The sequence below is a fragment of the Panthera uncia genome, chromosome D2 (genome assembly GCF_023721935.1).
Source record: "Panthera uncia isolate 11264 chromosome D2, Puncia_PCG_1.0, whole genome shotgun sequence".
NCBI lineage: Eukaryota > Metazoa > Chordata > Mammalia > Carnivora > Felidae > Panthera > Panthera uncia.
The window spans coordinates 55,055,653-55,081,235 of NC_064818.1; the positions used below are offsets into that span (position 1 = coordinate 55,055,653).

Consider the following 25,583-nt stretch of genomic DNA (forward strand, 5'->3'; position numbering starts at 1 on the left):
CCAAATGGGGCATGATCTGCCTCCCAGCTCTGCTTCTTAACAGTTGCCCAACCTTTAGCAAGAGATCAGCCCTGTGGGCCTCACCTTCCTCCTTCATAAATAGGAAACCATAGCACCTCCATAAATGAGAATATGTGTGAAGGGCAAACAGTGTTTGGTAGATAGTAGGTGCACATGAAACACTAATGCCAGATCCTCCCCAAATTTGAGAAGACTGGATCACTTCTATTTTTGAGATCGTTAGCATATTAAAAAATAAAGAAATACTTAAAATAGGGTTGACAAAATCATTCACATAGTTGAAAAATACTCACATTAGAACAAAATATTTGGAACACATCTACACACAAACACACATGCAATGCACCCAACAAAAGCATGAATCTTTGTGAGGGTGAGGTTGGGTCCCTGTAGACCCTCTGCCCCCATGATCAACCCTGGTTAACTCCTTCCTAAGCCACGTTCTCACAGATAACACAGGCCGAGAATTCCATGACACCAATATTACTCGTCTCTCTTCTCTTTTGTTCTTTTCCCTTGACTGGAATTCACCTGGAACATTTATCCAGACTTCTCTACCTTTAGTTCATAATTCTGAGCATGCAAATTTTCTTGGAATTCTAGCTGGTGTCTTTTTTGCATCACTGGATCTCAATAGGTTTCAAAAGGACTAAAATTGCGGGTTAGAAGGGAAGATAAACGGGTGCTGAAGTGGGTGGTTTAACTGAAGTATTCTAGGGCAGCCTGAAAAGCGGAAGGGGTCTGTGCCTGAGACCTTTGGGGGTGGTAATGAAGGTGTGCCCCCACAAGGCTGTGCAAGATTTTCCCAAGAGGCATGAGTGCATGTGTGCATGTACCTTATTTCTCGACAGAAATTAAAATTTCCCATTTCTTTGTTTATTGTTACCTGCCTCATTAGAATGTCAGTTCCATAAGAGCAAGAACTATAAATCTCTTGGCTGCCTTCGTGTCTGTAGTGTTGATGACAGGCGTGGGCACACAGTAGGTGTTCAACGAATGTCTACTGAATGAGTGACTGTATCAAGGTTGTTTGCTCAGCACTCTCCTCTCCTGGATCTAGGAACAGACCCCCTTATATCTGGAGGATCAACCCTTTCTCCATTCCCAGCCAGATGATTTCCTGAGCCACAGGGAGGAGTACATGGCCACCCAGAATTCCTTCCTTGTAATTGGAGTTTTCTTTCTAGTGGTTAGGTTAGGAAGCTATATGCCCAGAAGTTGCTGGTAGTTGAGGTGCCAGAGTCTGGGAGAAAGATGCTCTGAAATAATTAGGCTGACAGGCCAAGGTACAGATGCAGGGATGAGAGGCACAAAGTCAGAGAGAATGATCCTAGCTGTGTTTGGGCTCTGGCTCCTGTCAGTCCTGATGCCCCCCTGCTGCCCCTATGCCTGCTTTCTCGAAGCTTGGTCAATCAGATTTTCTTTGACTTATGTGAGTTACCTCAATATGCTTCCACTAGATCTTCTTTTCTTTGGTGGGGAGGAAGATAAGTTAGCAAGGGTTAGTTTCTATTGTACAATCAAAAGAGTTCTGACTGATCCAGTTGGTTAAAGATGAGAATTGACCAGAAAGTAGCACTCAGGTGTTTGCTGACAGGTATGCCTTGAGAGATCTCATGGGTGAATGTCCAGTAAGAAATGATGGTGATGGTGGTGGTAGCTGAGAATTGAGTACTTTCCATGTGTCAGACACCGGACCGAGCATTTTGCATCATTATTCTGTTTAACCACTGCTAGACTGCTATGATGAAATAAATGATTAGTTATTATCATCTCCACTTCACAGATGAGGAAACCAAAACTCACAGAAGTTAGGTAACTTGTTCTAAGGCCCCACAGCGAGAAAGAGAAGATGCTGGAGTTTATAGTGCAGGTTTGCATGACTCCACCGTTTCCCTTCTATGCCTTGTGCACGTTTTCTCTCTCCTCTTTCTTTGTCTCTCACTTCTGTGTTCTCACACCCTTTCTCCATCTCTTCCCTGAAGTCTCTCACTCTCCTCCTTTCAGTGACCCTTCTCTGGCTCCTTTAACCCCATTTTTTTTTGACAGTACATGAGCACATATTGGTTTTCAACTCTTTTCAAATATGAAGATACCTTTTTAATGTTAAAAAAAAATCTCCACATGACAGTAGCTGTGCTTTAGTGTCTATTGATAAAATGCCCATGCACAGATGGATTCTCAGATGCCTTGTAATAACTCTGTGACCTCTAGGTTGGCATCTGTTACCTTCAAATATGTGAGAATCCATATAACCATCCCTCTTACTGCTACCTGCTTGGTTTATTACAATATAGAAAAGGCTTATAAATGCTACTATAGAGCTCTTTTTTTCGCTCACCCTCTGCCTTAAGGCTACTAATTTCTTCTGAAATGTGGTCTTTTTGTCTCTCCTTTAATATGTTTAATTATTTAAGAAGGCATGAACTTACATTTTATATATCATCTCTTGATTATTCAGGGGCTGACTAATTCATGGATTGCCCCAGTCATGTCCTTCTCTTTTCTATCCCCATTTGTTTTATCATTCTACTTCTTATTAGCATCTTTTAGTAAGAATGGACAGTGGGAATGAGAAATGATTCTGGTTACAAATTATGAGTTCTGATAAAAGATTTGGTTGGAGGGAGCTGAAATTCTTTCCCAAAGTAAGAATTTCTTTAATTCATCAGGCATATTGATTCTCCCTGAGCTCAGTGAAGGCGGGAGTTACTCCCATTCACTACTAACCTCCAGGGCTCAGCAAGGTGCCTGGCACATAGAAGCTTACTTTTAAAAATTGTAGAATGAGTGAATAAGAGCTGGATAATGGAATAGGGGTACATAAACTTTTTCCTGGGTGGGACATTGATTTATAGGAAATGAAGTAAAATACAAGACAACTTATTTCAGGTTTGCATGTCTGCAGACAGCACAATATAAAAATGTTGAAATGACTGTGTTAAAATTAACAACACAGGATATATATTTCTAATTAAAATGCAAAAAATATTCCACAGTGCTGTGTTATCCCATTGATGGAAAAAGGCATAGACAGAGACACACACAGGTGAGGGTTGGTCCAGGTAAACTGCTACTGTTATGTTAGGCATTAAATAAACATAATCACCCCTAACACACCAACAACTGAGCATTTAGTATGTGACAGGTGCTGTGCTAAGCAATTTATACGCCTTATATCATTTGTCTTCACCACAGCCTAGGATGTGTTATTATCAGATAGGCATCAGAAAGTTACCAGTGTCCCCTGAAAGTTTTTTTAGCTTTCTAGCTCTGGGAACCAAGAATGAACTCATCTACTTTTTACTTCTTAGTTTTTAAATTGAATATTTTCAATTTTCAGTTTTAATTGAATATTTTCCAACATTTTTCAAATGTTAGATACATTTGAAACTTAGATTTTAGATATGCCCTTGGAAACTCTAAGATATCTGTTATCTCACTAGCTCTTGCTTTCTGAAGGCCACTCAAATTTGAAATTAATGAGTTGTATGGAAAGGAAACTTTTATAATGAGACTTGCCATACTTTTCAAAGTCTTCCTAATTTGGGGAAACAAAAGGGTTTGCATGTAGGGATGCAAGGGGGGAATGACATAGTTCAGCCTGTGGACTTGCTCCAGGGCTCTGGTGCTGTCCAGGAACCAGGTGCTGAAATGGCTTCACCAAGGCCTTCCCAGGCCAGCCCAGATGGAACAAAGGCTGATGGGAAGTGGGAGAGTGCAGCTTTGGCTATAGCCTGGTGTAGCCACAGCTTCCCAGGATAAGGAAGCAACTTGAAAAAGTACTGGGAGAACTAGAATTATGGCCCATTTTGTTTGTAGGGAATTGGGAGGAAATGACTGCCTCCTTCTTCTTCCACACTTTGCTTTATGTGGCTTGGAGGGAAGAATACAGACAACAGATTACTGATGAAAAAGTAAATGTTTAAAAGAAAAACAAGGTTGGAATTTGTATGACTGGTTAGTGGTGAATTCTAGAGAATTTCACTAACTTTGAGCTGTTAGACAGGAACCAGGAAGAACCAGGACTGGAGGCTCAATGATGCTGTCAGTTCCTTGGGACTACTCTGTCAACAAACAATTATTGTGGTTTAATGAAAGGGAAATGAACACAGGGACCTTGGCTATAATGAGTAACAGAAGATCAAACCTGTGACACCGTAGTGGAATTCCATACAGGGGAGAAAGAGCCTTATTACTACAACCTCAGATGAAATTCAGTGTTGATAGGAAACTGGAAAAACTGGAGTATTCACTGGGAAGATAAACCTGATAAATGTGCCAGCCATGGAGTGAGTTTCTTTTCTATAGCTCATATGACATTCTGCTCTGTTATTTCCACATGTGCCTTATCTTTCTTACAAGTAAGATGGCTTGAAGGAAGGGACTATATTCTTCTATCTGCCAAAGAACTGAGCACACAGCTATGCACATGTAAGGTAGGCATGTAGGATATTTTTATTGAATTTACTGATGTTGCTCTCAAGACTAAGGTCCTTGAATCAATCACTTCTGAGTATAGCTAATGTTTATTACTTTCATTAACTCTCTTACCCAAGACCCTCCATCCATCCATAAGACCCCTGCTTATTTCATGTCATTCATTCACTGAACACTGACTGCATGCTAGGCACTATCGGTGCACAGATGGAAAAGAGAAAGTTCCTGCCTTTAGCGGTTAGCAATTTAATGTGAGAAGGGAAATTTTAAAAAGAATCCTTGATACAAGTGTGTATATAGAACGTTTACTGCTTAGTTAAATAACATTGTGATATTTCTTTGGTTTGAGTTACCCTCTCAATCCTACCACCTGGCAAAAACTCCTTCAGAAACATAAGTTAACACTGATCACAGATCATCAACTGTTCTTATGTATTCTTGAGGATCTTCTCTTTGACTAGATAGCCATAGGGTCTATTTGGGGACCGGGGACGGTTATGTCTGGTTTGCAACACAGCACCAGACAGGGTGCTTGCTCTAGCCTGCAAAAGGGCTGCTTTGTCTAGATTTATAAGTCATTAGTTTTGGCATAAGAAAAGTCACTCTAGAAAAAAGACTCTAGAGGAAAATTTATTGGAGGTAAAAAGGTGCTTCCAGAACTGAAGTAGAGGTGCAGGAGACCCATAGGTCTGGGAGTGTCAGGGACAGGAATCAGGACCTTAATGCCCCAGGATTCTCTCCTCTTTTTCTCTCTGGGTTTCATCTTTATTCTCTCAGGTTCCTCCATGGGGTGGGGGACATGGATATATTCATAGTAGTTTGCTGATATATCCTTACAACTCATGATCCAAGAGCAAGTTAGAGCTTTCCTTCTTTGATTGAGGATGGAAAAATCTCAGTCCAATCTAAGACTGATTGGACAGTCTTAGGTCACAGGGAACCCCAGACTATTGACTGGCAGCCCCACAGGATCCTGTGATTAGAATATTTCTCCAGAGGAGAGGGAATGTTTATCCCAAAAGAAGGAACAAAGGTGGTGTGGCAATCCAAAGAGAAGATTTTGCTACCCTATTCTACATGACCAATGCAATGCTGCTCTCCAGGATAGCTCCCAACCAGGAAGAATCCTCATTAGCCTGTTTATCTTCCCATTGCCCATTCATGGCCAGCATACAGAGCGTCTACAGCACTAGGGCATATCAAAACACACTGGGTAGCTGTCCATGAGTTCATATGGCTGTAACTCTACCCTGTAAACAATATGGAAAGATGGCTGCTGAGGGGGAAGGAAGTCCTTTTTGATGTATAGTCACACATTTCCTTGGTTGGCATAGCTAAACACTGGTGACTTTGATGGTATCATCTATACTGGAGATGACTTTGATCTTGACTCTTCCTGCTCCTTCAGAGAGGCACAGTCCAAGGGTCTGGCCTGACTTCCTGAGTGCCTGTGGCTTACTGAATGTGCTTCTCTCCCCCCACACACATCCTTACCCCTCTCCATCTCACACCCAAATCTCCCATGCTGTAGAGCTCTTTCTATTTTGCAAGAAGTGAGTTTAAGCATCTCTGAACAGGTAAGGGGAGAACCTCTTAAATACTATTTCCTTTAGCTGTGCATACCCTCCCAAGTCCTCTTAGTAATAGAAAAAGAAGCTTTGGAGATCCTAAATCATCGACAACTCCAGACTTCTGTTTCCATCCATATGATAGACTGCTGAAGGACCCTATCACTACAAAACAAGTAGGCTCCAGATACAACATATTTTTAATGTATTACTGGGCTCACAAAGTTAAGGGAAATCTCTAAGAACCACTACTCCACAGAAAAAGGGAGTCAAAACTATATCTGGCAGCAAGGACCTAAACAAATGGGAATAAGGGGCTCAGAGCACTGTGAAGAGTATTACTAACTCTTGAGCTGGCAGCATAGTGAGGATGGTGAACCTTAGAATCCTACATTAACCCAGGACTCTTGAAGAGAGCTAGTGTTCCCACTTAAGACCACTGCCTTTAGACAATCACAATAACAACAATAATAATTATAAGTGGTGGGGTTTGCCAAGGGCAAGCTTGGCAGGAAGGGGTGCTTAAGAGTTAAAGAGGAATAAAGTCCTTGTAATGTTATGGAAGGGAGTTAAGATCATTTTAGAGTTTGTTAAGTTAAATATACATCATAAAATTTCAAAAGAAGCCACTAAAAGAACAGAAGAGGGTATAAATCCCAAATCAATTAGAGGCAAAAAACAGGATTTAGAAAACAAGTATTCCCCTCTCTCCTCTCCCCACCCAAAGCTCCTCAATCAACCTTTTAAAAAGAAAGGAAAAGAAGCATTGCACACATGAAAATTGAACAAATGAGAGAAACAAGTTTAAACATATTAATGTTCCCATTAAATGGAATGGACTGAACTCATCAGTGAGAGGATAGACTTGGTTAAATAGTTAAAAAAAAGAAACTTAAGCTATATGTATGCTGCACACAAGAAACACACCTAAAACATAAGGATTTTGGAAAGTTCAAAGTAAAAGGATGAAAAAAGATGTTCCTGGAAAACACTAACAAAAAGAAAGATGGAATAGTTATAATATTAGCTATATTAATTATAATATATTATTATATGTAATAATTATAACTATATTAATATTATAACTAATATAAAATGTTAGAGGGCATAATAATAATATTAGGCCAAAAGCATAGTTAGGAATAGATGGGGTCACTTCATAATAATGTCTCCATTCACCAGCAAAATATATGAATTTTTAAGATTTATTGTGGTCATCATTTTACAATACATACAAATATTGAGTCATTATGTTGTAAACCTGAAACTTATGCGTCAATTATATCTGAATAATAAAAAAAGAATTCTAAAACTACACCTAATAAAATGGACTCAACATAAAGCAACACAGAGCTACGGAAAGAAATGGACTACTGCAGTAGGAGATTTCAAACCAAGCCTCTCAGTTGTTAATGAGCAAAAAATATTAATAAAGATTATGATTTGAACAACATAATTAACACATTTAATTTCGTGGGCAGATGTAGAATAATAGTTCATCTTTCACCATCTCTATAACTTTCAGCAGATCTCTGGGCCTCAGTTTCCTCATGTGCAAAATGAGACAATACTATCTACAGTGCTTTCATCAAATCTAAGGTGTCATCAGTGATAAGACTCACCATTATTGTATGTATCTCTAGGAAAGAAAAAACTTCCAATCTACTGCAAGCTGCCAATTGTAGGTCACATCCCAATTTTAGTGATGCTAAAATGTGAAAAAAAAATGTGTGACGGAGGCTCAGTTAAATACTACATGTCATGTGGATTGCTGTGATGATTTAAAATGAGATGCTGTAAGCAAAATACAAGACGCAGGTTGTTCGCCCTGCCCCTTCATAACTTCCCTCTGCAAAACAGCTGAGGGTAAACAAGGGGAGGGCATGGCAAAAATCCCAACTGGGGACTATTTTAGCTTTTCACATCATTGAATGTTTTCCTAGGTATCGGCACCTCAAAACTAACTACTTCTTCAGAGGGAAGATCAAGTTATAACCATAGCATTCTTGAAAGAACATGACTCACCAGGTCAGTTGCAATGGGGAGAAGGGGTGAGGAAAAATGCGAGAGGGAGGCAGGGGTCAGACAGGCTCCCCAGAGCAGAAGTGATGCTGGGAGTGAAAATGGCAAAGAGAAGTGTAGATGTGTTTGGGGGAGGGGGAGGAGGGAGAGAGCAGCGCCCTTGCTGCTGTAGGGGTGTAAGGGTGGGGAGGCTCGGCTGCCCCTCCAGCCTGCCCTGTGCCTGTGACATCTGGAGGCTGGAGTGGGGTGAGGAAGGCCTTCCACCCAGCCCACCACTTAGAAGACAGGAGAGGAGAGACTTCAAGTGACTGGAGACAGGGCATACATCCACTTTCTGAATGGATGAAAAACTCAGACTACTAAAAGTAGCTTTGCCTTTTTCAGCAGAGGCAATTTTAGGGTCTTAATGATATTACTATTTTGGAATGGCTTTTTATAAATATTCTTCACTATGTGAAAAATCAGTTTTTTGTTAAAATGCTTTTTTTAAAAAAATTACTTTTAAAACAAACAAACAACAGAATCCAAGTAAGCCTAAAGCTGTCTTTGACCTGGAGAGGACATTGCCCCCTCGTTACATGGACTGGCATGCTACCTGTCCTTCAGATGCCACCCGTATGCCCCCTCCAAGGCCTTTGTGATTCTCACCTAGAAGTGCTCTCTGCCCTGGCCGACCTCTTGCTGACCTCCTGGAACCTGGAATGCTTGCGTCTCTCTAGGGGTGCAAGTCGCCTCTGACCTCACCCAGTTTGAGTGTGTTGTCCCACCACCGGGCAATGAGATCTTTGAAAGCTCTGAATCCCTCTCCCCACCTCCAACCATCCAAGGCACCAGCTGTCAAACAGTGAACTGCCTGGTGAATTAAGGTGATTGATCACTAAGGAACAAAGTGTGCTTTTTAGGGATTCTTCCTAAAATCGCACATGTTCCTAAGACAAGGGATTGTCATTGATTAAAAATCATACTTTCGTTAGTGGTAAACTTCTTTTACTCTTTTAAATACTATGCTTGAGGGTGGTGTATTTATTTTATTGCTATGAAATTGTTAAAATAATACTGGTAAAATTCTCTGAGGTGATGGCCATCTCCTCTCCGAAAAATCACACCAAGCATCTGATGTATTAGTTTCCTATTGCCGCTGTAACAACTCACCAAAAACTTAGCAGCATAAAACAATGCAAACTGATTATCTTACACTTCTGTATGTTAGAAGTACATCACTGGTCTGTGTTGAGATCAACATGTTGGTAGGACTACATTCCCTTCTAGAAGCTCTAGGAGTAAATCTATCTCCTTACCTTCTCTAGCTTCTAAAGCCTACCCATATTCCTTGACCTGTGACCCCCTCCCTCCATCCTCAAAGCCAGGAATGGTAAGTTTAAGTCTTTCTCACATCACCACACTATGACCTCCTCTTCTGCTTCCCTTTTTCCACTTTAAAGGACCCTGTGATTACATTGGGCTCACTTGGATAATCTAGGATAATCTCACTATCTCAAGGTCTTAATCACATCTGCACAGTCCTTTTTGCCATGTAAGGTAACATATTCATTGGTTGTGGGGATTAGGACACAACATCTTTGGAAAGCTATTATTCTGCCTATCACACCTTCTGTCACCTCCCTCTGGGGGGGGGGGGGGGGGGCGGGTAGCCAGGGTAACTGCGAAGGGGCTTCAGACCTTCAGGCTGTCAGGAGAGTGTATGACTTGGTGTATAGGGTGGAATTTTTGCCCACCGCTTCTGGGGAGAGGAAGTTCAGATACAGCAAAAAGCCATCTCTGGAAAACCTGCCATGCACTGCTGAGTAACCTTTTTAGAAAAGTCTTAAAAATGGGTTTAAAAGCCCTGGTTCCTGCTCCAGTTCATGTCTTATTAGCATTCAAAATCAGGGGTAGTCCATGCTTAACCAGAGCAGAAGAGCCGGCACCCCACAATCATTCTCCCATGATACCAGCGACAATGAATCTTGAGGTTAAGGGTGAACCATTTAAGAAATATATTTTTGCAGACAAGGCTTTAGAGGAAGTCCTCTTAGCAGTTTGAATCAGAAAGTATTGCAGTTCCTCAATCCGGGTTTTAACAGCAGCAGCTCCTTTTCCAGATGTAGAATAGGCCTATTTTTCCTTCTGGGAACTATTAGATCTAAATTTTTTTTTCAATGTTTTTTATTTATTTTTGGGACAGAGAGAGACAGAGCATGAACGGGGGAGGGGCAGAGAGAGAGGGAGACACAGAATCGGAAACAGGCTCCAGGCTCTGAGCCATCAGCCCAGAGCCCGACGCGGGGCTCGAACTCACGGACCGCGAGATCGTGACCTGGCTGAAGTCGGAGGCTTAACCGACTGCGCCACCCAGGCGCCCCAGATCTAAATTGATTAAGTTCAGACCCTGGAGCCTATGTGGGTTGTATACATAGTAGGGGCTTGAATAGCTGTTGAATTCAATAATCCCCAATTTTACTTTTTATTTCTAGGCTATGAATAAGTAGAAAAAGATTGAGATTGGAAATAGTTTGGCAATATTGATTAAGATCCAAAAACTACATAGCATCTCTGCTTCTTGGTATCTATCCCAGAGAAATATTTGCACCTGTGGCTAAGGATGTACAGTACAGTGTTGTTTGCAGTGGTCACGGATTAGGGACAGCTTAAATGTCACTTGAGGGGTAGGAAAACAGATGTGGTATATCCACACTAAACAACTTAAAAAAATAAGCTAGATCTATATGTATGAACAATAAATATACTGTACAGTGAAAAAAGCAAGTTTTGGAACAATACATATCTGTTTGGCTCTTCCAAAAATGATATAATTGTAACTTACGAACATATATGTAACATAGAAATTTCTCGAAGTACAAACACCAAACTCAAGACAACTGTTATTCTGGGAGAGGACTGGCATGTGCTTGGAGCAGGGGTTGCTAAAGATAAATTTTTACTTTCACCTATATTGTGTGAATTTTTTGGTAACAAAACACAGGTACATGTTATCAAATTGTAAGATATATTTTAAATTAAAAGAGAAAGATAAACTGAACTGAATGAAATAACCCAATGTTTTAAAGTTGTCAAAACTGATGATCAAATCCATTAAAATGTTTTTACAAAGCAACAATTAGGACAGAAAGTTCAGAACTCTTTTTCCTATTTTGTTAAAAGTGTACATGTATATATACACATAGACTACGGTATCTAAACATATTTATGTGGATACTACATCTACCTATCTATCTACCATCTATCATACACATGATATATATCTATATATGCTGCACGCATCTATATATACTTACAATAAAATGCATAAATATTGCTTTGGTTAAATCATAGATAAATATCTCATTCTTTATCATTGTTCTTATTATTTATAATGGCAAAAATATCTCCTATATGATTATGATTAATCTGGTAATTGAATACGGTTTGCCTTTTAAATAATTCAATTAACGTTAGTAAATTAAAAAGTTTTCTTACACAGTTGCAAAATTAAGGACAAAATGAAACACTGCTTTATGATATGTAGCATCCCTTTAAATGAAACCCTTCCAAGTGTGAAGAATGTGTTAAGGTTTTAACAAATGAATGCTCTGTGTAGAAAAACTGATCTAAATCGTGATTTAAACTTTACAACCACTATGATCTTTCCATTTGAGCAAAACTTCTCTTGGAAACTGAAAGGGTAGGGGGGTTATCTCAGACCTCTGGGGATATCCCAGGAAACAAAAGCTGCTCTAAAGGAATTGTGCAAGATTGACACCAACAGGAATTCCTTTCTAGACGATGTGAGACTGTAGATTTGGTATTTAGTTCCACTGAGGAAAGGGGAAGCTACTGAGCTTTTTACTTACCCAGGGAATGAGTCCTGAAGACCCTCAATGGTCTGTGCGTGTGCGGATGTCTCCGGGGGTGATCAAATCCCCCCCTCACCCCGCAGGGAGGAGACTGTGTGTAGAGACCGCAATCAGCACCTGCCGGTGAGCAGATAAGCCCTCCATATGCAGAGGCACTCGCCCAGCTGTGGCAGAGGAGCAGAGCCAGCCCCTTCCCTCCCCCATCCCCGCAGAACAAAGGGCGGTCATTTTCTGCTCCTCCCAGAGTAAGATGCACGCACACACGCCTTCCATCACAATTAACTCAAGAAACTGAAACACAACACAAACTCACCAGCAACATGCTCAAAATCAATACCATCAATACCCAGAACGAGGATACCAAAAAAGCAAAACAAAACAAACCTATTCAAAGAGTAAATACTCAAAGCAACAGGGCTCCAGTCAGACACACTACAAGGTCAACAAATCTAAGACAAGTTCAGGTACAGGGCGCCTTATAAACTGAAGAGCTAGCCATTATCCCTGGGGTCGCAAACGTAAATGCCTTCAGGGACCAGCTAGTGGAAAGGTCTATAAGATAATACAGAGCGGGCCTGTCATGAACTGGACCGCAGGTGCCCCAGGTAAAGGCATTCACATTTAATTTTTTGAAATTTCAACTCTTGCAGCATGATTCTTAAACAGAGTCTACAATCAAATAGAGAAGGAAACAGAGTTAATTATGGGTACAGAATAGATGAAATAGAATAAGAGTCAAAGCCAGAAATGTGGCATGTCCACAGAGAATGAAAGTCAGAGCAGTGATCCTAGCTGTCTTTTATTTGAAAGGATGGTGACCACTTGGTTTATATCTTCAAAGGCAAGAGCAAAACAAAAGTTAAAAGACATGGCTTATTAAACTCTAATATGAGGGATTCAGATTTGTCAAACAGATTCTTGACATAAATAATTGAGCTAGATTACAAAAAGATCGCACATGTTCTCTTGGAAGGCTTTAAATAAATAGAGCCTCCAAGAACTATAGGTGTGGCCTTATTGGAAGGCAAGGGGTGGACCAAATGACCTCCCAAGGTCCTGATTTAAATATGTCTGCATAGTCAACCCTTGGTTATCCAGTCCAAAGAAGAAGACAGTGACAAATCATCCTACGCTGAAGATAATAAAAAGTTATATTTGTCTTTGGAATGTATTTGGTACTTAAATTAGAATGTGTCTTTCTGATGCTCTGAGAATTCACAATGCTTCACAACAGCCACAAAAAAGGCCTGACCTGGAGCTGGGAGGCTGCCCAATTTCGCCATCCTGTCCTCCATGCAAGCCTTCTCCTTTGCTGGGGGTGGGCAATATCATCTTTCAGAAGAACACTCAGCAGCCCAAGCTTTCTCAGACAGGGCCCACCTGGCTCAACCCTCCCCTGGGATTAAAGAGAACAGTCTTTCCCTGATCTCTGGCTGATTCAGGATGAAGAGTCGGGATGGTGTGGGCTTTGTTTTCAGAGGATGACTCCCAAGTGCTATATAGGACCCACAGGAAGCAGCAAGCTAGACAAGGTTTACTCTAAGCTGACTACAAACGACGGTCTAGCCTCCCCACCACAGAGGACACAGAAGCAAATTCCTGGGGTTTCTTGAGAGAGAGAGAGGGACTTCATTGAAAGGGAAGATGAAATGAGTGCCCAGCACTTGGAAAGAATGAAGCTGCATGTTCAGGAGACGCAGTACAACCCATGCACGTCAAAGGATGGGTGTGATGGAGAGCTGCATTTGAAGCCAGCGTCCAAGGTGAAGGGAGGGCATGCCCACAGCAGCAACTTGTGGAGGGTCCAGCAGGAGGGAAGGATGGTTGCCCCACCATCCTCTGTCACTCCCAGGGTCTACCAGGGGAGGCTGGTGTCACCTAACAGGAGGCAGGGCCAACTAGAACATTTCAGAAATGCATCGAAGTCATTTAACCAGAGACTCATGGCTCTGGGAGGAATGATTTGATGAGGTGGGCTGCTCCCTGATTCAGAGAGACACTGGACCCTCACAGCACTGAATGCAGACAAGCTGCTTGGCCCCACCCTACTCAGGTCACTCAGGCAACAGGGTCACTACAATCACTTCTGACTTGCCTTTTTCTAGCACACTCTGCTCTTTAGTTTTTCCTTCTTAAGACCCAGAACCGTGCTAATTTAAATGTGGCTATTTAGTTTAAATGACATAAAATTAAAAATTCAGTTCCTCAGTCACAGTAGCCACATTTCAAGTGCTCAACAGTCCCATGTGGCTAATGGACACCATATTGGACAGCACCAACACAGAACATCTATGTCATCACAGAAAGTTCCACTGGATGGTGCACTTATCCAGACTTCTAGGAGGGTCTAGAATCAGGTACCTTCTACTCTTCACAGGGTAGAAGATATGAATAAATGGAAGAAGAAGTGTGCTTTACTAAGTGTCTTTTCTATACATCATCACCCCTGATCCTCACGACTGCCCTGGGTGGTAGGTGGGGGTAGACTTCAATAGGCACCTTATACAGATGAGGAAAGCAGGCACCACATAGCTAAGTAACTTACATGAAGTTCGCAACTATTGAGTGGTATTGTTAGAATTAAAACCAGGTCTTCCAATTCCAAGGTCAGTGCTTTCTACTGTTACATGCAACTGCTACAAATAATGTTACCTGCCAGTGACTTTTTTCAGTGCTGCCATAAAAGCTCAGGCCTCCCAGAATGACGCTGACATGCCCTTGTGTTTTCACTGGTCGGCTGATTTTTGAAGTGATGACAAAACTTTGCACAATTGTAGTTCAGCAGCTTTAGAGTTAGGAAGCCCAGGGGTTCGAATCCTGACCCATCCACATCTTGTTTCATTGACTAGGGCAGGTGGCTTACCATCTAATTTCCTTTCCTTGTATATGTACTTCATAGTGTTGTCAGGAGGATTAAATAAAACAATGCCTCTGAAAAAGGCTTAGCACAGTGCCTGGAATGTATTAGAGATCCATAAATAACAACTATCCATGGTTACTGGCAGAATTGACAATGCACTGGTACATGCAATACCCTATTGAGGCTTCAAGACAAAAAAGCATTATGATTATTCCCCTTTCTCCAGCTGATACACCTGAATCTCAGTGAGTAAGGGATTGACTTAAGGTCATGCAACTAGAAAGCTGTAGATCTAGGGCATGAACTCAAGCTATTTGGACTCTAAATCACATGCTTGTCTTTCTACGCAATGTTGCTTCTCAGAAGAGAAGGGAACAGTGGGCACCAAGGCACGCTTTAGAGGATGTTTAGCTACCCTGAATTCCCATCTTCCTCGCTTCTTTGAAGTGGACAATTAATGTTTTCTTGGTCTTATGGAAGATACTGTGCAAAGGCAGCTTTGAGCATCCCAATCTATCATAATTGTCACCTTTAAGCCACTCCTATGTAGGGATGTCTACACTGGTAAGGAAGTAATGCTTGTATAACTAAGGAAGTTTAAAAACATGAAGAGAATGCCTTGAAGCAGAGTATTCAAATTCTCTTTCTGAAAAACCATCCATGCTCCATCTTCTCCCCGCTATAGCAAAAGGTAAGGACATGGCATACTAGAGCCCCAGCTGAGCCCAGCTGAGACCTATGGGTGGGAATATGTGTTGTTGCAAGCCACTGGCTTTTGGTGGTTGTTACTCAGCCTTATCACAGCAAAAGCTGACTAATACACCTGTCAGACTCAGGGTAGGAGGCACTTACCCTGCCACAACGATCTCAAAATCTCCATCATGGTCCACATCGGTGACTGCCACACCATAGTTGAGCTGGGTGGGGTTGCTGTCATAGTCAGGGGGCAGGACCGAGCTGGTGACTGCAGTGAACATGGGTTCAGCACGCTGGGACCCCTCAATGGGGGGCAGAAACCGCAGCAGCAGCAGGAACAATAACATCCTGAACACCTGAAACCAAAAGTTACGAATGTTACTGCAAGTTCTGATAACCAAACAGCCCAGAGTAGGCACATAAGTACCTTTCCCCCCTGTTTACGGAGGGCTTGGCAATTCCTAGGCTGCCACTTTCCCCTAAGACCTGCCTTAACTACCATGTTTAAAACTGCAGCCTGCCTGCATCACCCCTGATCATACTTATCCTGCTCTGCTTTATCTTTTTCTTAGCACCTTTCACTGTGTAACATACTGTGTAATTTACTTATTCATTGTGGTTACTATTTATCATCTGTCTCCCTCTGCTAGAATGTAAGCTCCACCAGGGCAAGAATCTTTGTGCTTTGCTAACTCGCTGGCATCGAGCCAAGGACAGGGGCTGGCACATAATAGGCACTCAATACACACTTGTTGAGTGAATGAAGGAAGGAAGGAATGGTCGAGTATAAATATATAAGCATCTCCCATACTCTGAAAGAAAGATTGGGGGAATGTACAAAATAACCACTTTCAAATAGTCCAGGTGTGGAGCGAGCCCCCATGAGTACCCTGGTCTAGAACAACAATAGAGGCAGTGAAGGATTATCCTTCTATGGGAGATACCCCAGAGGTAGCCTGGAGTGAGTCTGAGACTTGGCAGGTTCCTCTGGCCAAGGTCCCTCCCTAGGGCAGCTGGCCATCATCTCCAGATCAGGAAGCAGTCAGTTAGGGAATGTATTCCAGCAGGATCTGGCGGGTGGTACATCATTCACTTGGAGAAATTAAACCATTGTGTGCGTGTTTTATTATAAATTAATTATGTATAATCCATTGTATAATTCATTATTATATCTCTAACATAACTCAGGGTGTTGCCGAGCAGCCTGGGGCCATGGGAGCTGGTGACATGCACCCAGGAGACTGATGAGAACGGCCAAGGAGGTAGAAGGACTCCACCCCCTCTTTGTGTGAGCTACAGATGGCACCACCCTGAGACTCTGCATGGAGGCCTGGAATCAGAACTCAGAGTGTTCTAAAGGCCCTCCTGGAACAAGTCCCATGAAGGCTGTAGGTCCGGTCTTGCAGGCAAAGTGGGGCCTTCCTGCCTTCAGAAGGCAGCAGACCCCTTCTTGATGGAACTTTTCCTGCTGGCATGCTGGTGCGTCTGGCAGCTGAGAACAAGGCTGAGTGAGGCTGAGGTCTTAATGAAGAAGATGGGGAGGCTGGCTCCCCATAAGGAGACAGACACTCCTGCCAGCAAATGAGCCTGCCTCAGTTCAGGACCCAGAAACTCAAATGAGGGGCCCAGGCACTGCCTTCACAGTCAAACATGATTCAGAAGCCTCTCTCATGCCTTGCTGGTGAGGCCGGGGAGAGACCCAGGGGGCAGGGCTCCAACTGCAGGGCAGAAACTAATCTCAGTGAGCCTTCCTGGGAAGGAGGCTCTTGGAGCCTGTTCACAGGGCACATGTTGGGTGTTGCACTGTCAGAGTGAGGTCAAGTCTAAATTACAGAGATGTCTGAACAAGACAGTATCGTCTACTGGGCTGTCTAATCACTGAAGGCAAATGCATCACTGTGAGAGTTCTGCCACTCGGCAGGAAGTTTGGTTGGATGAAGGAAACTTATAATTGGATTAATGAGCAGCTGGTGGTAAAAATGAGAAGCTAAAGAGTATTTAATAACCAGTGTAGACATGCTGAAATGTAGGGTGGATCTGAAGGTCACTGGTCTTTTCAAGGTATGACCTCTATTATAGGGACAGCAAATGAGTTTCAACCTGAGAGCCAGATCCAATTGATTGGTAGTGGATTGAAAGAGTACTGTGATCAGATTACAAGGTTTTCAATGGACACAGAAGAGAAAGTGGCATTGGGTATACCTTCTAGGAGCTAGGTAGTCCCTCCTGGGCACCATTCCTGCAATTTGGGTCACTGCCACCAGGGAGGCAGGTACCCCTATTAGGGTAATACAAGCAACTGGTAGAAATTTTCTAATGAAGGCCACGAGAGGCAAGAAGCCTGATCCAGCCTGTTGATTTTTACCTTTTCTGTGAAAAGGTGAACTTTTAATTAAAGGAGCCATATGAAAGAGGTAGCTACTCTGTGTTAACCATTTCCAGATAAATACCCTAAAGCAAGACTAAAAAGAAGTAATACACTTATGGGTTGACCTCTATTTTGCTTGGTGACCTTGAACAAGTCACAGCCTTGTTGGGTCCCAGCTTTCTTCTCCAAAATGAAGGTTTGGAATAGACTCTAAAGGTGCTTCCCAGCTCTAAAATTCTATGATGAATTAAAGGATTTTTTTTTTTTTTAGAAGCAGACCTTCAGTAGTTTTTCTCCCTAGCTCCTTCCAAAAATTTCAGACCAACCTGTGTGATTTTCTTTTCTGAGCATATTGAACATATTTTGAACAAAACAGCTTTTGGCAGGATTCTACAGTAGTTCACCCACAGGGGCCAAGGCCAGAGAGGAATCAGCCATCTGATTGGAATCTGAAATCACCCCGCAGTGGACAGCCTCCCCCATGGTGCAGGGAGAACACGCACTTTATCATGAAGAAACTCAGGAAAAGGTCTGGAAAATATCTCCTTCTACTCTCAGGGCTCACATGAAAGAAATCCCTGAAGTGCTCCTCTAAACCATGGCTACACAGACTGTTCGCCAGACCAGCATCAACATCAGCCAGGAGTTTGTTAACATGCAGGATCTTGGGCCCCACGCCAGACCTAATAAGTCAGAATATGCATTTTATTATTTTTTAGTTTTTATTAAAAATTTTTTTAATGTTAATTTATTTTTGAGAGAGAGAGTGTGTGAGCAGGGGAGGGCAGAGAGAGAGGGAGACACAGAATCTGAAGTAGGCTCCAGGCTCTGGCTGACAGCACAGAGCTGGACGTGGGGCTCAAACTCATGAACCATGAGGTCATGACCTGAGCCAAAGTCAGATGCTTAACTGACTGAGCCATCCTGGCACCCCCAGAATATGCATTTTAATAAGACTTTAGGTGACACAAATGCACGTTAAAGTTTGAGAAACACTGCTTAGCTGTAGCTGTATACTAGAATCACTGGGGGAGTTTTTAAAAAATACTGTTGTCCAACAATGATTTCTTGGACATGACACCAAAAGTACACACAACAAAAGGAAATACAGATAAAATGGATTACCTCAAAATTTAAAACTTTAGCACATCAAAGGACACTATCAACAGAGCAAAAAAGTGACCCGCCAAACAGGAGAAAATATTTGCAAATCATACATCTGATAAGGGATTAATATCCAGAATATATAAAGAGTTCTTACAACTCAACAACAAAAAAAACAACCCAATTAAAAATGGGTAAGGGACTTGAATAGACACTGCTCCAAAGAAGAGATATACAAATGGCCAATTAATATGTGAAAAGACACTCAACATCAGCAACCATTAAGGAAATGCAAATCAAAACTACAATAAGAGACCACTCATACCATTAGGATGGTTATAGTAAAAAAACAAAAAAACAAAAAAACAAAAAAGATGGAAAATGGCAATCGTTCGTGAAGATGTGGAGGAGTAAGACCTTTGTGTATGGCTGGTGGGAATGTAAAACGGTACAGCTACTGCGGAAAACTGCTATGTAGCAGTGCCTCAAAAAAAGCCCCAAATACAATTGCCATGTGATCCGGCAATCCCACTTCTGAGTTTACACTGGAAAGAACTAAAAGAGGGGACTCAGACAGATATTTCTACACCCATGTTCACAGCAGCATTATTCACAATAGCCAAAAGATGGAAGCAGCCCAAGAGTCCAAATGGGGAAACAAAATGTGGTCTATACATAGAATGGAATACTAGAACCTTTGGAAAGGAAGAGAATTCTGACACATGCTACAACATGGATAAACTGCAAAGACATTATGCTAAGTGGAGTAAGCCAGTCACAAGGATACATAATCTATAATTCCACTCAGATGCAGTACCCAGGGCAGTCACGTTCACAGACACAGAAAATAGGATGCTGGCCGCCAGGGCTTGGTGGGGAGAGGAGAAACGGGGAGTTCGTGTTTAATGGATACAGAGTTTCAGTTTGGGAAGATGACAAATTTAGAGACGGATGATAGTGATGTTGCACAACAATGTGAACGCACTCAGTGTCACTGACCTGTACACTTAAAAATGGCTAAAGTGGCAAACTTTATGTTCTCTCGATATATATCAGCACAATAAAAAAATATAGATGTCTGGTCTCATACCAAGAGATTCCCACTTAACTCGCACCGGCTGCAGCAGGGGCATCAGAGTTTTAAAAGCTCCCATGTGATCATAATATGTCGCAAAATTTAAGAAACGCCGTTCTATACGAGTGCTTCAGTACTTCTCCAACTTTAATGTGCATACGAATCATCTGGGGGTTTGTTAAAATGCAGATTCTGACTCGGTAGATCTGTAGTAGGGTCCAACATTCTCTAGTTCTGACAAGTTCCCAGGTGACGTCAATGGCTCCAGTCTACCAACTGCACGTTGAATAGCGAGGAACAGCTATCCCACAGCTCCCAGGCCAGAAGCCAGGGTATACACTACAGTGAAGGTACGAGATTAGTTCCAGAACCTTCTCCTCTGTCTCCAGATCTAAGGAGCTGAAATCAAGGGAGGGTTATGCAATCCACAGGGCTGCAGGCTCAGTTTATCGTTATACGCTCAAAGTACTAGCTGTCTTCAGCTCGAAGTTAAATTACCACACTTGATATGGAGTGACAAAGAAGGATTCTGACTCCAGTTTTTGCAAAAAAGTGAGAAGAGGGGAAGGGTTGGAACTGGAGGGGGGGTCAGGTCAAGGAGAAAAGAGATAGCTACCATCAAAGGCTTACAGAAAATGGGGTATGGGCAGGAATTTGCAGGCAAGATAGAGATGCATGGGGCGCCTGGGTGGCTCAGTCGGTTAAGCGGCCGACTTCGGCTCAGGTCATGATCTCGCGGTCCGTGAGTTCGAGCCCCGCGTCGGGCTCTGTGCTGACAGCTCAGAGCCTGGAGCCTGTTTCAGATTCTGTGTCTCCCTCTCTCTGACCCTCCCCCGTTCATGCTTTGTCTCTCTCTGTCTCAAAAATAAATAAGCGTTAAAAAAATATATTAAAAAAAAAGACAGAGATGCATGCCAATGTGTTCTTAAAAACCATCATAGTGCCTGGTACTAGTAGGTGCTCAATTATTATTTGTTAAATGTACAAAGGAAGGAATATGTCCAAATGATAATGTGAACCGGCAGAAATGGCTTGCAACTTGTCAAACACTTATTTAAAAACTGTTCTTTCCCGAAAGCAATGCTTCTCAAACTGTAACGTGCTTACAGATCACCTGAAGATCTTGGTAAAATGCAGATTCTGATTTGGTAGGTCTGGGGTGGGGCCCGAGTTTCTGCACTCTAACAAAATGTCACAGGATGCCTCTGCTGCTGGTCTGCAGACTTCGCTTTTAGTAGCAAGGCTCTAGACCAACGGTTCTAAACCCTAGCTGGCCAACAGAATCACCTGGGCAGTGTTTAGAAACACACTGTGGCCCAGCTCCTTCACCCAGTTCTGATTACATCGGTCTGAGGTGGGGCTTGGGTGCTGTATATTTTTAGAAGCTCCCCAGATGATGTTGATGGGCAGCCTGGGCTGAGAACCACTGCCCCAGGCGCATGGTCCTCAGATATCCGGGAGTGTAACCTACAATCTGATTTAAAGTGAAAAATGTTTCTGCTACCAAAATTCGTCAGCAGATTGTTGAAGTATCTAAGAAAGCCTTCTTAGCTAGAGAATGTCAAAGGAAGACGTGAGACGCGGAGTTTGGGGAGGAAAGCCGAGCGGGATGGGACTGCCTGAAGCCGCGGCACAGCAGGCACCCAGAGTGACCTCACATTTTACATGCCTGACTTGGGAAACCTCCTGTCACACCACTGTGAACATCTGAATCTTGTGGGAGAGCGTGGAGAAGTTAAAAATAGAATTAAAAAGTAGGTTGAACTGAATTTTTTTGTTTTCTTGAATGCTCGGGTATTAAGTGCCTACTATGTATTCGAGCACTGAGTGGTGCCGAGCGGTAGGTTAAGCGTGTAAGTGCAAAGGGCGGACGTAGGGGCAGAGCGGCCTGGAGGAGGCGAGGCTGACTCGCAAAGGCAAAGCTTGGGCAGGCTGGGGAGTGGGGTCAGGGTACCTGTACCTAGCTAGATAAGGAACATGGGCTGCGCCTGCAGGGGAGGAGCGGGCAGGGGCAGAGAGGGGTCTGTCTTAACAAGGGCAAGAGATCGCAGAACTTGTGTTTCAGACAGTGAGAAGAATTGCTTTGTAATAATAATTAAAAAAAAAAAAAAGCTCTCTAAGCAAACTTCTTGAGCAATCCTCAGCGGGATAAAAAGAGGGAAAGAAAAACCCAAAGCCTGGAGTCAGGGACCTGGATTTGGATCTCAACACCCGCCCCGCCCCACAAACTAGGACCTGGGGCATGTTCCTTAATTGTTCAGATCTTCAGTGTCCTCATCTGTGAGGTGGGAATCATATGCCACACCAAGGTTTCAAGGGTTAGGTGAGTGAGTGAGCACCTGCCGGGAGCCAGGCAGGGCAGCGCTGCTCACCGCTCGTTTCCCTTCCTTTCACACGGATAGTGTTAGGTTAGATCGTCCTTAGACATTGGCTGGGGGTCACATGCAGCCAAACTCAGTTTTCTGCGGCCTTGGGACTTTCCTCAATTGGGTCTGAAAACTGGTAACCAAGCAACCTAGATCTCGGATGTGGGGTCAGGCAGCTGTGGGGAGAGGCTTCCAGGACAATTTTCAGGGCAAGCAGTTCTTTAGCAATTATCGAAAGAGCCAAGGGCACCACCCCGAGATCTCACAAAAGAAGAGCCCGGAATGCTTCAGATGTTGGGAATGGGCAGAGAGCACAGACCCTTTCCAGACATTGTAGGAGGGCAGAGTCTCACTCTACAAAAGAGCTCTGGATGCTTCGGATGTTAGAGATGAGCAGGGAGCCCAGACCCTTTCCAGACACTGTAAGAGGGCAGAGGCTCCAGAGAGAAAGACAGCTGCGGGGTCACTGTGCCCTGTGCAGGCTGGGCCACCAGATCTATGCAGAGTCCCACGGAGGAGGGCTTGGAACTAGGGCATCTTTGGAGAAGAGGCAACAGAAGCCGTCTTGGTTTATTTACCCATAGCGACACTCCCTGTGGACCCACGATGAGCCTGGGATTCTGCTTGGCAGCACTAAGGTCACAGGGAGGAAGTCAACATTTGCAGTACAGGGTGAAGGGCGCCATGGAGGAGGACGCACAAAGACAAACCTGAGGGGGGGGGGGGGGGGGGGGGGGGGGGGGGGGACTGGAGTGCTTCCACACAGATAGGGTGCTGTAGGTGCTGTAGCCACAAGTTAAAGATGTTAAGGAGGTAGCAGACAGGAGAGGAAGGAGAGAAGGAGCAGAGAGCAGACCCAAAGGTGTGGAGGACCCGGCTGTTAAGCCACCCTGGCCTTCCTGGCCTTCTAGAACTGTCTATTTACTTATTTGTAACTTTTTTATTCATTTTTGAGACAGAGAGAGAGACAGAGCACTAGTGGGGGAGGGGCAGAGAGCAAGGGAGACACAGAATCCAAAGCAGGCTCCAGGCTCTGAGCTGTCAGCACAGAGCCCAACGCAGGGCTTGAACCCATGAACTGTAAGATCATGACTCACGGGCCGAAGTCAGACACTTAACTGACTGAGCCACCCAGGCGCCCCTAGCACTGCCTATTTAAAGGCCCCAATCCCCTGATCATGAGTTGGGAGGAAGCATTAATTTCCCAGTCCGGAAGTTTCCATCCAGAAGACCTTCCACTTGCCTAGAGCAAGGGTTCTCAACTGGGGGCAATTTTGCTTCCCCACCTGCTCCCTGGAGTATCTGTCAATGTCTGGGGATATTTTTGGTTGTCAGACCAGGGAAGGGCGGTGCCACTGGCATCTAGTGGGTAGAGGCCAGGGCTGCTGCCAAACTTCCTAGGGTGCACAGGACCGCCCCCACAACAAAGAAGTGTCCAGCCCAAATCACCAACAGGGTGCGACTGAGAACCTCCAGTGCTGGTGCAGCATTCCCAGCCTCCTTTCTCCCCCCAACTCCTCCTCCTGAGGGCCTGAGCAGGGACTCACAGACCGGTCAGTGTGCAAGAACTGGGCAGGAGAGCCCTTTATGGACCTGCCTCCCTGCAGAGGCTGCTCTCTGCCCAGTGCTGAGGTGGGTCAGGCAGGCTCAGTCCTTCCCCCACCCACAGGGAGGGCCGCAGTGAGGTGCCCCACAGACCCCACTCTGAAGCCTGGCCTTCCAAACAGCGGTATCTGTAGTGACCGTGGCATTCTAATCTCTGCCTGAGGCTTGCCTCTCTCCTCCCTTCTTCCTCCCCCCTTCTCTCTCTCAGTTGGTTCTGAACCTGAGTAAGGAAGGGGGATGCTCCTCATTGGGCCCCTTCCAACCCCAACACTGTCATTCCGGTTGGAAACGCGGTGTCATAATTGGTTCTTGCTTCTTCCTCATTCCTCACACCTGCTGGATCACCACGTCCATGCTGCTCCATGGATATTTCTCAAAACTGCTCGTTCTTTCCACCCCCACTGCCGGAGATCGGCTCCTCTGTCTTTCACCCGAACAGTGGCAATACTAACTACCCCCTTCCTCTCAGCTCCCCCACTTCCACATGCCTGTCAGAGCTCTGTTTCTAATCTCCGAACTGATCACATCTCTCTTTAGCTTAATTCATGGGACTCTGTACACCAGGCAAACAGATCTCCACTGCAATTCTGCATAACAAGTACCACATGAGGAACGGCTAGTAATATGAACACTTACCTAACTACTGACTAGGTGCCAGGCACTACTCTAAACCTTCGCCCAGATGATCTCATTCAATCTTCATAGTAACCTTGTGAGGTAGGTATTGCTCCTGACCCCATTTCACAGATGAGGAAACAAAGGCACAGCGAGGTTAAGTAACCTGCTTAAGGTCACAAAGCTAGTACGTAGTGGAGCCAGATTTTGTGTCTAAGCACACCGGCTCCAGAATTGGTATTCTGGACACTACACTAGACAGACACCTTCTCTCACTATACCAAACTTGTCTTAAACCAAGTGAGATGGGAACGCAGTGGAAGGAGCAAGCACCACTGCCTGCGGTGGCAGGGGGGGCCCAAGAGAGAGGCAGTGGTGAGTTGGCCAAGGGGAGAAGGTGGAGAAAGTGTCCCGGGCTGAGGGGCCGGCATGAAGCGTGGACAAGCAGGCTTGTGCTGTGCAAGGAGGCTCTGTGTGGCTGGAGCACAGGATGGGGCAGGGCAATCTTTGGGAAGGAGGGTGGCTGAGGAGGCTGGAAAAGAGAGGCGGTCTCATGAGCAGTACTAGCCAGAGTGGGTTAGGGAACCACCCAGCTGGGGGTGGTGTGTTAGAAAGCCCAGTGTAGCAGCGGGGTGTGGAGGAAGCCATGGGAGGGTGCAGCTGGAAGCTGAGATGCCAGCTGGGAAGCAAATACTGTGCCCAAGTGGGAGAGAAAGCTGGAGGTGCCCCTCAGTCACTCACTCATTTATTCATTCCATATTCCCACACACCCACACCGTATCAGGCACTGTGCCCAACACTGGGAAGACAACTGAAAAAATAAAGGCCTTGCCCCACGGAGTATATGTCCTGAGGCCTCAGTCATGGGTGTCTCTCCACCTTGTCTCTGTCCTCATCTTCTGCATTGCCAAATGCTAGACTTTTGGAATCTGCCCCCCCACCGCCGCCCCCCACCTGAGGGGCCACCAAGTCCTATGCATCTTCCCCAG

General features: G+C 44.1%; 1 protein-coding gene across 3 annotated transcripts in view; it reads right to left on the bottom strand.

Annotated features, from left to right (window-relative positions):
• The window catches only part of CRTAC1 (cartilage acidic protein 1), a 158,386-nt gene that overhangs the window by 124,327 nt on the left and 8,476 nt on the right, over window positions 1-25,583 (bottom strand). For all 3 annotated transcript variants that reach the window (XM_049645533.1, XM_049645531.1, XM_049645532.1), the window contains exon 2: window positions 15,618-15,817. In XM_049645533.1, coding sequence (XP_049501490.1) covers window positions 15,618-15,817 — 200 coding nt within the window. The remainder of the gene's footprint in view (window positions 1-15,617; window positions 15,818-25,583) is intronic.